Consider the following 15806-nt stretch of genomic DNA (forward strand, 5'->3'; position numbering starts at 1 on the left):
TCAATTTCTCTTAAAAATACTGAGGCTGAAATGGTTTGGAACTAAAGGATTGGGCTCTACATTTATTGCTCTGGTGAAATTCTGGTGGCTGATGGGTGGGCTCTGCCTTGGAACCATCGACGTGGTTGACAGAGGTAAAGGGAACATGAGTTAACTCATAGAATCATAGAATGGTTTGGGTTGGAAGGGATTTTAAAGATCATCTCATTCCAAGTGCCCTGCCATGGACAGGGACACCTTCCACTAGACCAGGTTGCTCAAAGCCCCATCCTCGTCTGGCCTTGTCTGGTCATGGGTATGCATATGAAAGGAAAGTATAGAAACTGGCAGTTGTCACCTGTGACCTTTACTGGCTTTTTATGTAGATGGATGAAGATGTTACAAAGTGGAGGAGCACCAGCCATGTGCTGGTACACACCAGCTTTGGTTTGCAGCAGCTTGTAGACACAAAGAAAACAATGTTACTTATTGACACTCTGAGGAAAGTGGCTGGGGCACAATCTGCCAGCTCTGCTTGCAAGATCGGTTTCCACAGGCTGTTTTCTTCTGGGGTGCTCTAAAGTGTTTCTTGAATCCACAGTCGGAGAACTTCTTCTGAGGGCATCACACACACCATCAGATCACATTGCTCAGCTTCTTCACTGCCACACAGTATCAGCTGGGTGGGGGCCTCTGATACTTTCTGTAAAACAAATGCACGCACTCACCCTCAGGCTGATGAATTTGTCTGTCTGTCTTCTACTTTTCCCCACAAACCGTTCTTCTCATCCTTCCTGGCACAACTGCCCAGAGACCCAGGGCTCAGGAACCCACAGCCACAAAAGCTGCTGCCTGCATTCTCACTTGAACTGGACAGCACATTTAAGCTACTGACTGAAACACACTCCTCCTGAGTGAGCGAGAAAAGAAGCTGCTTTTGATGATTGATTTCTCCTCACCAAGGAGTTGAGAAGCTCAGTGCTGGAACCACAACACATGGAGCACTGTTGCCAATGACGCAGCTGTTTTTTTCAGGGAGCAGCTGGTCAGGCAGGCTCAGTCCATGCCTCCCAAGCTGCTTCCCCACAAGCACCAGCAGCACCTTCCCTGTTCAGGGCTGTAGGCCGAAGGCAGTGACAGCTGTGCAGCTAATTCATGTGGGCTGCTTGACCCCTGCAGCTCAGCCCATCACACAGGAATGAACAAGCCTATGCATGTGTCTGCTTTTTCTGCCTGCCCCATGACCCTGTGACTACCCAGCACCCTAAAAACCGATAAAGCACAGTAAAAAATCTTACCAGTGTGTCTGGCAGGACAGCAACAGGGCAGCAGGAATACTGAAAGATTTTACATGTTTTCCAGGTAAGGAAAGGCAGGGTCAAAGCAGCCACAGCTAAGCCAGCAGAGGAGATGAGGGCAGTAACCAGCCACATGGATGTGCCACCTAGAAATAACAGAAGCAGCAAAACTCCTCAGAGAGACTGAGGACAAACCACTCAATGCAGTTAGCCTGCACCCTCTGTGGCTGCTCTTCCCACCCACCTTGGTGAGATTCTTTGTCGGCACACTCCAGGTAGGATACCAGTGCCAGTGTAGGGGGCTGCACTCCTGAGTCTTCCTTTTTTACCTCCCCCAAGGAACAAATGGGCAGCACATTTGCAAACAAGACTGGAGTTATTGAGTGGAAATAAAAGGAAGAACTGCTGGGGTATCCTTCTCGGGCATGACTACACCAGGGGAATAGGAAGGAAGGCTGACTGTTACCTTGTGCTCTCACGCACTGTGTCTGGCTGAAGCTGCTGCTTCTGTTGATCGCCTCAACATATGTCTGAGCTTTTACACAATAATCAGGTCCTGCCTCCATGGTGTCCAGGTGAACCACAGAGCTGACCTCTTTCACCACCTTCTGCTGTATCTGCCACAGACCCAGGAGAGAGAGCATTAGAACACAGGGCAAGGAGCTAACTGAGAACGGGAGTCCTAATGTGATGCTGTCCCAGACTTTACTGGGAGAAAAGGAAGGAGCAGCAGGAGGTGTCAGAGAGGACTGTGTGAATAAGAGGAGAGAGGGAGAAAAGCAGCAAATGAGGAAGCACAGTGGAGTGCAGAATGAGACCGCACACATCTGGAAGGGTAGGAAGGGATGGAAAGAAGGAGCTGTGAGCCAAAGAGCCATAATGGTGATGTTGGGCCACAACACCTCCTCCCCTGGTGTAAGGGCTTGATGACTAAGGTCTTCACTGATCTGAGTCTTTGCTGGGGTACCAAAATGACACTAGAGCACAAAGAGAGGATGGATTGGGCTAGTGAGGAGCAAGTGAATTTGGCGTGTGCAACTGTAACACATTTCAGCAACCCTCAAACAGCATATGACCACCAGTACACTATTTTTTTGCAATAAATAGGACTCAATTAACTGCTGGCAAAATGAAGTTGTTATTCCCAGAATTCCTGGTCCTGAGAGGACAGGTAACAATTAGCTAGTTGATCCTAATGTTGCTGTGTTGCAGATGCAAAGCCTGTGCTCACGGAAGAGCTCATTAGCCTCCAGCATCACACACATACAGACACCTCCAACAACCCAGTAGGGTTCTCCTGGCAGGGCAAGTCCTTCTCACCATCAAAATATCCTCCTCCACAGAAAGATGATCTTGAGGGCCATTAGTTTAAAAAGATTTCAAGGACAAAATCAGGTCAATCACTACTGGGGGTGTGTAACCTCTTGCAAAAACCTCAAGTCAGACATGTCAAATGTGATAATTATTAAAAAAAAAAATTAAAAGAGTCCCAGCAGAGAACTGGACATGTACTGACCAGCAAACCTGATGCTTGTGACAGTCCAGTTGGTAGAAACTATTCTGAAGTTTGGAATTAATGTTTAGGTGATTAATACCATATACTGAAGAAGAGTTAACATTTAATTCATAAAATGCAGTCAGACACAAACCTATATGATTCTTTCTAAGGTGTCAGAAAGCTCATGGACAAGGTTGATCTCATTTACTTGGATTTCCAAAAGGTAGTCAAGAAGATCTATTTCAAAAGCCTATTAAGCTAACAGCCATGGGATAAAAAGGCATTGGACCTCTGAGTGCACTAACCAGGCTGCAATGGCCCTGACCAGCCCTGCCTGCCCCCTGCATCTTCAGCCTTCTGTCCATGGCCCAGGAGCCCCATTTAAGCTCAGCCCAGGGCCTTCAGTCCCAGTCTGAGCTAAGCTGGAGTTGTGCCTGTCTCCAGCTCTGTCTCCTGGATGGACCCTTGGTTAAGTACATTGCAGCCTTGTCCTCCAGCCCTGTCTCTGGTCCTCCTTTTGCTCCTGGCTAGGGTCTCTGTATGGACGCTGGGCATTGTTCATCACTTGTCTTGTCTGGGGCTGGTGATGGACCCTGTTACCAGTACCTGATTCTGCCTACTGTGGTCAGACCATGTGGGTCTGTGCTTCATTGGGGAGGGCACTGCTTGCACTGGGATCACCCTTGACTCCCGACTTCCTGCTCATAGTGAGCAGACCTGCTCCTGCTGCTTCCTGATAGAAGAAAGACTTTTGTATTATTAAATTGCTAATCCTTTCTCAGAGTGGAAGGAAGTCATGGTGGAGGCCCATGCAGATCTGTGCTCACCACTGTGTTACTACAGATGATCAGGAAGAAAAATGAAAACTAATACATGCTAATGATACTAAAAAACCACTTCAGAATAATAAAGATGACAGCCAACTGTGAAGAACTGCAAGAGGATCTTGTAATAAAATGACAAATTAAATTCAACACAGATAAAAGTGAAATGATACTCATGGGAATTTTTCCCCTTCATTTTTACAGTCAGTGACTGGACCTTAAATTGAGCATCCCCCACCAGAAACAGGAACATGGGGTTCAGGTTTCATGGGATAGTCAGCTGTGTGGTAGTCACCCATGTCAACGATTTCTGAGAAAAGACAAGACTGTGAAGACCTGTTTTGTTTTATGGTGCTAACTCATAGTGCTCCTGCACCTTGAACTGTGCAGGTTTACTCCCTGTCCACCTTGGTAAAGGCAAAAATAGCTAGAAGGGCTTCCACAGGGAACAACTAAGTAGTCTGGGAGTCCTTGGCCTGGAAAAAAGATACACTGTTAGAGTGGTGAGGAAAGTGAATAGGGAATAACTGTTCTCTGTCTCTCTCTCTCCCCTTTAAACCAAGACTGAGACTGCACAACACTTAAGCTGCAGAACTCCTGACTACAGGAAGTTGTACATGCTAAAAGTTTACATAGCTTGAAAACCAGAACAGATTAATGGAAAAAAAATCATCGGGGCTATTAATGATATCATTTCTGGCTCAGGAATTTCCTGGAGCTGTGTCTCTGAAATCTCAGAAAATAATCTAAGTGTAATTACACACAGGGTGTCTCCTTACTATCTTCCTTGGTCATCTCCATTGCCCACTGGCAGAGAGAAGATACTGGGTTTGACTGTCCCTGACTTTATATGGCTGCTTTTATGTTCTTAGGTGCTATGGAAGCACCAAGTTCCTGGGAGGAAAAAAAAAAAATCGATGTCTAGTGAAAACAGAAGGACCTGAATGGAACATAAATTGTCACTACTGCAGTATTATCCAGGTGTAAGCAAAACCCTCAGCTAAGCAAGTTACAGCTCACTGTTCCAGGCAAGCTGTTTTACAAAAAACTTGTGAGAAAACTTTGTCAGCACCTCAGTGTAACACCTTAATTGTGGTCTGAGTAAACCAAATGATGTTCAGAGAAGAAGGTCAGCATAAACACCTTCAGTTCCTGACTTCTGGTTTCTTTCAATAGTTGACATCCCTGGGGTGATTCCTCTTCTCAGGGAAGGAAATGTGGAAAGAACAGACAAGCTTCTCCATGGGGGTAAGAGCAACCCACTGGTATGTGTAGAGGAATATGGCACATACTGATGCCAGGCAGGCCCTCAAGCCTCATAGCAGGAGCTTGGACTGGCAAACAGGCCCTGGGCAATGTCTGTATGCTTTCACTCTAAGTATGTGGGCTCTCTGTTATTGCCCAAAAACCCGAGGGTAAAACTCACCCTACTCTCCTGGCCCTTCTTCCAATAGACAACACAAAACTGAAAGGCAGGCCCCATGTCTTCCAGCTCCACTAGTAAATGATACCCATCTGCTATGACCTTCATCAGAGGCGGGGTCAGGAAAGCTGCCAACACAGAGAGAGCACCATTATCACATCAGAGGCAACCCTTAAAAACTGTCTTCCTTTTCCCAGCTAGGAGAGGAAGAGAAGCTGACATCTTGAGCACAGTAACATTAATCTGGAATAATAGCTGGTTGTTTCAGTGGGGTAGAAACTTCTCTCTGCTCTACCTCCTAGTATGTCTAGATACAGTAGCAGACTTTAAGCAGGAGGAAGACCATGACTGGCATTGCTAATAGGAGTTTGGCAATAGCTGAGTTGCACAGAACTTGAAAGGTTTTGAATTTTCTCCAGTGTGATCAACAGCAGCAGAACCAGCTGGGCGACCAGAAGTTGAGACACCAGATCAGGCCAGTTCTTCTGCTCCTGGGCATTAGCTTAGCACTAACATACAGAACAGGAGCTGTGAAACCACTGCTTCTTCATGGGAATTTTGGCACTTATTCAAAGGTGAAGGAAAAAGCAACATGAGCCTCAGGATAACTCTGGCAGTTCATATGAATCCTGATTTTCCTTTAGTATCTACATGGTTTTAGATAGACTTGGGCTGATGACCTGCTGTGACTTAAGTTTTTGTAAATGTATGCAAGTAAATCTGTAGGTGATTTGGTTCTTCCTTACTTTGATATTCAAAGCTTGATTTGGTCTGGGATTCTGCTGTGAGGAGTACTAGTGAAACAATCAGAGTCAATCAAGCATGGATGAAACTGCTCACTGTACATTTGTTAATTGGGAATTAAGGCAGTACAGAGATCATATTTGCACTACTTATCTATGCCTTTCTTTACCACTCTATTGTTGCTGAAACTGGTTTCAACCTCCTTGCTTTCAAGAAAGAAAGGAAAGCAATGTATAGCCACATACAAAAGAGATGTTCTTAATAGAATTTGCTCTTACATCCAGTGAATTGCCACCAATACTGAGCAATATGAAAACATAAAATCCAAGTATGTTCATGATGAATGTGACACAAATGAGAGGCCTGGAAAACTACGTTATACATTTAAATTAAAAGCTGAGAATCGGCTTAACACAATGTCTCAAAATAAAAAAAAGTGATAACATCATTTGGAGGTTAAAAAAAAATACTGGGCTAATGTATTAACAAATGGACACTGCAACTACTAACCAAACAGGAGCACTTATATTTATCTCTGTGCTGGCACACTGGATACCAACTAACCTTTTGAATTTTGATAAATGAAGAAGTAAGACTGAATAAATTGTTAGTTTTAGGAAGATCTTTTAAAAGTGTTTTCCATGTGTTATCATACTTTATGTGTATCTACACCTAAGGCTTTGACATTAGAGCTATTTAGTCTAGAAGTACTGTGGGCTGTGCTGATGCCCTGACTGTCTATGAACCACATATGGAACCTGTGGGTTGTGCTTTGAATTCCTTAGTTCCTCTCAGACTTAATGCCAGGTTTCCTAAGAGATGTGAAAGCAGAGACAAGGGAAAGTGAGCAGTAAAAATGCATAAGGACAAGAACTTAAGTGACTTTTCTTTCTCCTTTAAACATTTTTCCATATATGCATATTCGCACTGCAGCCCATTGAAGCTGAATCCTCTGAACTTTTACAGCTTAGCCAGAGGATTGTTTTGAGGTCTCTAAGACACAGGACCAAGCTGTCAAATACTTCACTGTACCATGAGAAAGTTGCTGCTTTTTTTCATTAAGAGGGTTAAGCTGAGGAATATCCTTCCCCTATCTCTGCCTGACAGTGTGGTCTGTGTCTCAACTTTCTGCCTTTGTAGCTGCTAGAAAAGGGAAAGATTTTTCATGGCTCAACTCTATGCCACCATAGCTCCTGGAAAAGGGAAGGATTTTTCATCTAAAGTGCTATCTAGAAAACATTTCCACACCAAGAGACACACTCACCAACTTAGGCAGCACTTCTGAGAGGGCTGCTTTGACTAAGCGCTCTGTATGAGTGAGGACTGCTCACTCATGAAGTAGTAGATAACTTCCAATGACTGATGAAGGTTTAAGATCGGGTCAACTGTGGACTCAGAAAATTTCTTCCCTGGCTAAAACTGATGACTGCTGCCCATCTCAGACTCAGAGTTGCACTCTAATAGTGACCTCAGCAGAGGTTTTCCACCATGTTTTTTATTGTTGAAGGCACTTGACGACATAGCAGAGAACAGAGGTAATGATTCCAGAGAAACACTGGAAATAGTATGCTAATTTTAGCCTGCAACATGATCTTTGGGTTGACCTGGGCCTCAAGCTTTGCAGGAGTTGGAAGGAAATGGAGAGAATACCCTGCATTGCTAGGACTGCAGCAATGCTACTGTTTCCATTTTTCATTCCTCTTCTGAGGTTACTTCATGAGGCAGAGAGAGGGTGTCATGGTTGTTTTCTAGAGTAAGTGCTTCCATAGGATCAGGTTCTGGACCCTCAGAAGTGACTAGATGACATGGATTAGATGGAGCATTGACAGCAACCCTGATTGATCAGAACTTTTTGAAATCAGGGGCAAGAGTGGCCAACATGCCAAAAGAAATGCCTATAGTCCTCTTACCTATCTTTGAAGCCCTTGAAATTCAAGCCCTGGTAAATTCAGCCCTGCCTCAGGAGGAACTCATACCCAAGAACACAGCATGGCTGTCTAAGAGTGTAACATCCCAACCCAGTATGACAGGACCTGAGAAGTAGTGTGTGCTCTGTGTGTTTATGGGCTTTGTGTGACATGCACAGTACACAAACATGCACGTCAGCAATCCCTCAACACCAGAGTCTGAGAAATTAACGTGACCGATGTAGCTTAAGCCAAATAGCAGGACTCACTTGTGACACGATTGAAGAAACCTTTCAGGGTGCCCCACTCTGATCTTCTAGTACCAACATCTGCCCTTACACGCAGGTTATAGGCCACAGTGGCTGAGATATCCTCTGTGATGTTACACACTGTGGCTGTGATGAGTGAACATTCAGAGATGGGAATCCAGCTTTCATTGGCGTACTCTCGTTCGTACTCCCTGAGGAAAGGAAAAGAAAGCAGACAGGCAACAGTCTGATAGGAGATGTATCTGTGACATGGGCTAAGGCTGCTTACTGCTTCTTTCCAGCTAAAACCAGTACTGGGATACATTGGGGCTGGAATACCAGGGGTGTATAAAACCAGTATGGGTGTGTTTTAGATCTTATCAAGAGAAAATCTCCCAGAGCCAGCTTGTTCATGAGCCAAATGCAGCATGATATTGTAGGAGGTGGGGATAGCCAACGCAGTGTTAATGCATCAAATCCTGCCCACTCACTTGACTTGATCATCCCTGGTAAACCAGAATTCCAAAGCCATACTGTGATACAAGCCATTGCTCAAGATTATCAGAAACCTCCTGTAATGTGGTTTAAATGTTTAAAAGATTAATGCTGAATAAATCTCAAATGTTTTCTCTTTCCTCTTCTAAATAAACTGTTGCTAATCTTCCTAACTTTTGAATTCTTTGGACAGAGGCAGTTTTCATATGTGGGCTTAATACAAACCTTGGATTATTCAGGTATCTATTAACCTGTAAACAGTTTCAGAATCAGAGCAAAAGGATACACCACCCCACCCCTCCCCCCCTTGTGATCAACAGTGCTGGATTATCAAACTTCTTTTGCTTGTGAACTGAAGAGCACTCAAGACATCCAAACAGTGCAGGATTTTAAGTCTAAGTAAACACTGTTTAAAGAGCAAAGAAGAAGAAAAAAACCCCAGAAGTTACCCCTGAAACTCAACAGAGTATCTCACAGTTTCTCCCTGGATGATCACAGGACTCCAAGTTAAGAAGTGTTTCATGTTGGTAGAAAGAATAGAGATATTCTGAGGTGCTGGCAACAAAGCATCTTCACCTAAAATTCCCAGCAAAAGAAAAAAAAAGAAAGAAAGAAAAAAGGTATATGAATGTACTAGGAAAAAATTTAGACGGATAGTGCAAAACTGGGTTTTGCATCAGAAATACACACTCTTCATTTCACTACTGTCACTTCAGTGTTTGAAAGTATTTTAGAGAGAAGAAGAAATGACAACCAAAGAGCCAATGACAGAGCAGTTAGGCTGGCACTGCTTACAGAAAGGCAAAGCATGCCTTTTAATTATTTCAGAGTTTTTCATTCTATCAGTAAAACAGTGAGAAAAGTTCAAGCTTTTATAAAGCCATCCAATTCAATTTAATGAAGTCAAGTAACAGATACTCTGTTGCATCCCATAGACTGTTCCAATGGATGTAATGGTTCAAAATGTGCTATTTCTTTCCAGGCTTGACTGGACTGGACACTGTAGAAGATCCTAGCTCTGTTACAGCTTTTTTCATGTTGCAAGATTCTAATAAGTTCTTGTAGGCTGTAATCAAAGTACCTTTTAACAGAATAAACTTATTCAGTGGACTATAAATGAAATTATTACATTACTCTGAGATTGTCAAAGCATAAGCACGGGATGGTACCAACAGTGTAGTTAATTTTATCCTGTGGCATCTTAATGTAAAATCTGTAGCAGTGTTTGGACCAGAGCACAGAAGGCACTGTGCACAATCTGCACTACACTATGGGAACAGACTTATCTCTGTTCTGCTACTTTCCAGTCCCAAGAAAATTATGTTTTCTCTGCTTAGCAGGGAATGGTTCCCAAGGAACCATTGGAAGGGAGGAATAGATGGAGCAGTTTCAACCAACCCAGTGTAGCAGTGGTCATTTCAACACTCTCCCAGAAACAAGGTAACTGTTCTATCACAATATATCTATGTTACCTAAAGTTTATTTCAAAATTATTATTTTTTTAATAACATCTATTTAACTTAACAAGGTCTATCTTCCATTAGGCTTTAACTGTCATTAAAAGAGGGTATCTTCTTTTAAGCTGTGTTTACAAAGTTAACCAGCTAATGTCAGTTATTCTACCCAGGATCAAAACTAGGTTGACAAGTCCATGAGCAATGTTTTCATGATTATTCTTTTAAAGCATTGGAACAACATTGGTCTTCTTTCTGCCCTTAGAATATTCCCTGTATTCATACCTTTATAAAATCACTAATGACGTGGAGAACCTTGATGCCAACTCTTCTATGAATTCTTTGGCATGTTACATGGATCTGTTGACACAATGCTCAGCAGTTCTTTAAACTAAAAGTCAGATATCTCTGGGATGAGAAGCTTTATTCCTTGACATTTAGATAGCAGCAGAGTCACTGTCTGCCATGTCAGCAGTTTTATCACTACTGGCTGGTTGGAGGTCCCTACTAGTGTCAAGGCACTTTTTGTCTTTAAAAAAAAAAAAAAAAAAGTCTTTATTGACCTTTGCTCTGCAGCTTAACCACCCATTTGGTCTCTTGTATTCTCCATGTTTCTCAACATTTAGAATGTTTGCTACTACTTTTCCTTGTACTCTTGGTTCCCATGTTAATTTTGGGAGTTGGCATACCTAAGTATGTGAATTACGTAACAGACTTCGGTTACATGATCAGACACTAGTTTTTCCACATGACTCACACACATAAAGATGTTCCAGGTCTGAACAGGGGTGAACTGCACTGGAGTGTTTCCTACATTTTTAAGTCCTTGACTTTAGGACTTTATGGATATATATTTTTTTTTTTTTTGTATTCAACAGTACTGAACCCTATCTTATTAAACTGTCTAGAAACCAATTTTAAAAGAAGAAGAAGATAGTTCTGAATTGGACTATCTACCTTTTAATGGCCTAAAGATTATTTTGTGTCTGGTTGAGACCAATCTTCATTTCCTGGCTATGCTTAGCTTAGTACACTGTTCTCCTGGTTTGCTGGCAAAACCAATGACTCTCCTACTGGCAGAGTGAGACCTGTGACCTCACTTCAGCTGAACCACAAAAGTTCATATAGAGACTCTAAGGTTTCTTTCTTCATTTCATTAGGAAAAACTCTGGGCCTAATGACAGTGTATGTGTCTCTAAAAAAAATTCGCTGATGTAAATTTCTGTTTGGTATTAACAGATTCAGGATGGGCACAAATTCTGCTACTTGTAAGAACTCTTCTCCAAGAAAAAAAAAGATATATAAACCCCCAATGCTCATATGTGTTATCTCCAGAGCATATTTGCTGATTTTTACAGGGCCACATACCTTCTGTGGCAAAGCCGTACCACACAGCAGCTATTCATTCAATGTCATGGAGTGTTTGCACTTCAGTGTCAGAAAACTAAGTCTCCAGTGCTGCAGCTAAGACAGTGGTGGTGGGGTATAGTGTTATGGACATATAGTTCACACGAATTGTGCACTAGTTTGGACATCTGCCTTCAGATGAAGGGAACTGCATCCCTAGAGAAAAATATTCTTTACCTTTCATAATCAAAGAATATAGAAACAGATATCTGTGTGGGCATAAGTATACACACATATGTATGTGTGTAGCTGTGATGTAAAAATTATAAGATTTTGCACTTGTAAGGTTAAATAATTAAATAACAAATACACTAAAGTGAAAATTAGGATTCAGCTTTAGTATGTCTCACTTGATGGTATGTACAGAGATTTTTGTAACTGCATAACCATGCCCTACTGCAAACACAGTGGACAGCCCTCAGGACTGAATTAAAAAGGTATAAAGCTAAAACCTGAGATCTTTTCATCTAGTACAGAAATTAAATGGGGTCCCTGAGCAATAAAAGCAATGATGCACTTCCCTGCTTTCTGCCTGGGACCCACAGCCATGCTGAAAGCTGTTTTTCAGAAGAGAGGTTCATGCTTTTCCAAAACACTGTTGGTGTAGACATGACGTATCCCGTGTCATAATCCAAACAAATTATATTCACGGTTTCTCCAATCCATCTGTTGCAACAGCCCACAAAACAATTGCAAGCAAATCCATGTTTAACACCGGGAGAAAAGACAATTCTAGGTTATATAAATAGGGAAAACACTCAGTATAAACAGTGAAGTATGTTGTTTCAGTACTAAAATACTTCATTAAGTCTATGAATTTTGAAGGGAAAAGAAACAACAATCGTACGGAGTGCAGGAGACAACTGGACAGAGACAGCAGGCAGGACCTAGAAGACTGTTAGCCCAGGGCTGCATACCACTTCCATTTGATTTTGGATTCACAAGCAATATGTAAATAGCTTCACAGGAAAAGCCAAACTACAGTCTTTCAAGCCAGGGTACTGACTCTTACCCTAACATCTCCAGTCACGCCAAAGAAAAAAACATGTCCAGATTTTCTCTGTAAATAGCATTTTTGCCTCCTATCCTATCAGCAGTATATTCCATTTCATTTGTTACACAGAGAATGGATTTCCATTTAAAATGGTGGTGACTTCCCTGCTTTAACGTTTTTCTCCTCTTTGTGCTAAATTTAAAGAATTTACAACTAAAACAAACAAAAAAATTTTCATGACCAAGTCCAGTACATTTGTCTGTCTCACTTTTCAGTTTAAAATGCCTTAAATAAACTCTGATAAAATTTCATTGCTCTGGGATAGATTTTGATACCTTTCTTTCTCTGTGAATATAGAACACAATAATATTTCATTACTACTGCTTCATCATTACTTGCTGTTACTTCATCACTACTATCACCACTACTTACTGTTAAATGTAAGTGAACACTGCAAAAATATTAATAAAATTACTTTATTCATAATAGCCTCTCTTTTCAGGGGCTCAACAAACACAAGAAGAAACAGTAACTCCAGAATCAGTGTTGCATAGTGTTCAGAAGTGCTTTACCTCATCTGTTCTTTTTCTGGCATGCCCCATAAAATTTTAAATACAGGGGTGAGAAATCCTTCTTTATTGCTGTGCTAATAAGCATTGTCTTCTAACCTCCAGCACTGTACCATTTAATCTCCTTTTTCTAATCTGGAGGACAACAGTGTCACCAGCTGCTTGTATCTTCAGACATACTCTGCCTCTCTGCATTTGAGGAAATATCAGTGAAGGGGAATCTGACAAGGGAATTCTGAACCCTAAATATTGGTGACAAGAAAACAGAGTAATGTCTGTAACACCCCCAAAAAGCTAAAGGAATTTCTTTGTAAGCTAAATGGCGAAAATGAAAGCCATACATCTTTAACTCCTAGAAACATAACATTTTACACAACAATAATAGATTATGCTAAACAATCTCTTTGGCTATAATTAACTGAAGGCTCTGGGAACATCCTCTCCCTCATTTGCCGACTGCACAAACTGACTGCAAAAGTCAAGATCTCCCCAGCACGCAGGATACAAAGCCTAGACTCCCAGGCTAGACAGGAACACACTATCTTCTAACCTGGTGTCTGCTCTGCACAACCACAGGGGCAGATTTAAACATTCAATCAAAAAATGTTCTTTGCTCAAAAAGGAGACTAGGACACAAATTTTCATATTTCAGGTCAAGTCCAAGAGAATGGGGGACGTAGTGTAAGTTATCCCACCTTTCTCTCCTATTGTCTGTCGCAGTGTAGAAGACAAAATTGGACGAGTATACGGCTGAGCAAGGCTGGTGGTCACTACTCACACAGGCAACATGGCACCTGTGCAGAAATATCACACAACTAGCCAGGCCTTAAACAAAAATATGGTAAAAATAATCCCAAATTTCTTTAAACAATAGCTGCCCAGCTTTGCCATTTTAAAAAACATTTGTCATAATCTTCCCTATTCCACAGAAATTTTCAGAGCATATGCAACTTGACGCTGAGTCAGTGGTTTCTGTACCTAGCAACTAAGAACTATAAATAGTGATCCAAAGTGTTTTGCTGGCCAAGGAAGCTATAAAACTATTTTTTCTGAGGCAGAGAACAAAATGGAGCAAGACACAACCTGAATTCAAGAGCTAAGAAGGCACATTTAGAAAGACAGAACTGAGTAAAATCCAAGCACACTGGCAAGCCATGTTTGCTTTCTAGAGGACTGGCCATTGCAAAAACACTGAAGTGTAATCAGGAGATCTGAGGCCAAACTCCTTCTAGGAGATGTTTGGAGCCTAGCATTTACTTGGAGAAGCAGATTACAAATTGCACTGCCTTCTTCCAGGGTAAAGGAGACCCTCAGTGAACATTTTTGAGCTATTAATTAGCACTTTATACCCTTCCTCTCTGACCCTGCATCCACTCCACAGGCAGGGCATCTCCTGTGCTCAAAGAGATCAGCATTACTAGAGGACTTCAAAGTTCAGCTTCTCACAGAACAGCGAAAGAGCAGAGACAAATACAGTATTAGTAAGTTAATTCCCTCCAAATTGAAACTCCCCTTTTGATTTCAGAATTGACTTGCAGAACATAGAATTTATGGATTGTCTTTTTCATTTGCTTATTCTAGTATTAATTTTAGACAAAGAATTAAAATTCAAGATCACCTGACCTCATACTATTTGGCTTAAGTTTTGTAGAGGCATGTTTAACAAAAGGACAAAAGAGTTTTTCTCACAACCCCTTCGTCTTCTGCCTTAAGTCAGCTGAAGATATTTTAGCCATTTACCTGTGAGATTTGGTGCAATCAGAGCGCAGAGGAAGAAACAGATGAGCTTTAGTGACATTTTGCTCACGCTTGTTGACTTTTCCTACATTCATACCCTGTTGTGCAGCTCAGAAGTTCCCCTTCCTAGGTAGGGAGCCCTATCTGAGCCAGCCATGATGTGAGTGAAGTGGAGACTCCAGGGGAATATTGCAAACACCACTTCTCTGCGCCAATGCCACAGACCTACATACATTGTTTGTAAGGGTGTAGTTAGAGGGAGTGTCCAGGTTATCTAATGCCAGCATTTCTTTACAGGTCTGTGCAACTGCTCAACTAGATGGCATAACTCTGTTTCACTTAGTTAGCAATTATATGTATTAAACAAAGACATTATAAGGAGGAAACAGGATTCATTAGATATTTCCATGTAGGTTATATATCTGTAAATGCTCATTTTCCTGCTCAGCCCCCAGACTAGATCAATCCTGATGCTTCCAAGCACCAGGAAAGTTCCCCAGCATTACTAAGGGATGCCTATAACCACAGACCTTACACAAAGAACTGTGTGCCTCTGAGCTGGCAGAAGGGAGTTGTGTGCTTCAATTTATCTTCAAATACTATTTTTATGGCAGCCATGCTGGGTGTGTAATGAGGAGGACATTCTGTTTTCAGATCTGATTTGGTGCATGTATCCCAAGGTTTTTCCATCTTCCAAGGTCCATTGCTCTCCATCTCACCTCTTGAGAAAAGGCAGGCTCTTCAGCTGGATGCAGCTCTGAGATCTTCTTAGAAACCCAAACCACCTGCTGGCTCCAAGGCTGCAGCAGCAGCAGCTACCTTTGTGCTTGTGAGGCTGGTTTCTTCAGAGGCCAAGTGAAAGACAAAATTTAGGTGGAAGCTTTTTATGTTCTACAAAAGGCTATTTAAATTAAATGAAATTCTGACTGTATGGATAATGGGGGAAAAAAGCCAAATCCTATCAAACGCTTTTAGCTCTGATGAAAGCGAGTATTAGAAACCTCTCCTCTAAAACCTCTTCCTCCTCCTTTCTGATACCTTTTAATAGCAAATACATGCCTACTGTTTTCAGTGGTGAATTAAAGGGATCTGTCAAAATGTGTTTAGTCCATATTGTCTCATGAAATAAAGGATTTTATTTATTTATTTATGAAAGAATAAAATTAGTATTCAGTTAATCACAGCACAAGCAGCTGCACCCCAAAGTTTGCTCCATCCTTCTGTTCTCT

General features: G+C 41.8%; 1 protein-coding gene across 1 annotated transcript; it reads right to left on the reverse strand.

Annotated features, from left to right (window-relative positions):
• Nucleotides 1–556: 556 nt before the first annotated feature.
• Nucleotides 557–14638, reverse strand: IL20RB (interleukin 20 receptor beta). The gene is made up of 7 exons (XM_010578432.1): nucleotides 14581–14638; nucleotides 8866–8992; nucleotides 7943–8133; nucleotides 5026–5150; nucleotides 1744–1894; nucleotides 1278–1423; nucleotides 557–682 (listed from the first exon to the last, which is right to left on the reverse strand). Exons 1-7 carry the CDS (start codon nucleotides 14636–14638, stop codon nucleotides 557–559), a joined length of 924 nt encoding a protein of 307 aa, XP_010576734.1.
• Between the last annotated feature and the right edge of the window lie 1168 nt (nucleotides 14639–15806).

Source organism: Haliaeetus leucocephalus, unplaced genomic scaffold (assembly GCF_000737465.1).
Source record: "Haliaeetus leucocephalus isolate CR32 unplaced genomic scaffold, Haliaeetus_leucocephalus-4.0 Scaffold636, whole genome shotgun sequence".
Lineage (NCBI taxonomy): Eukaryota > Metazoa > Chordata > Aves > Accipitriformes > Accipitridae > Haliaeetus > Haliaeetus leucocephalus.

Coding starts and splice junctions, on each gene's coding strand:
- IL20RB (XM_010578432.1), bottom strand. CDS start 14,638: ATGTCACTAAAGCTCATCTGTTTCTTCCTCTGCGCTCTGATTGCACCA. Junction 8,993..14,580: donor GATTGCACCAAATCTCACAG/GTAAATGGCTAA, acceptor TGGGAATTTTAG/GTGAAGATGCTTTGTTGCCA. Junction 1,895..5,025: donor AGAAGGGCCAGGAGAGTAGG/GTGAGTTTTACC, acceptor GGTCTGTGGCAG/ATACAGCAGAAGGTGGTGAA.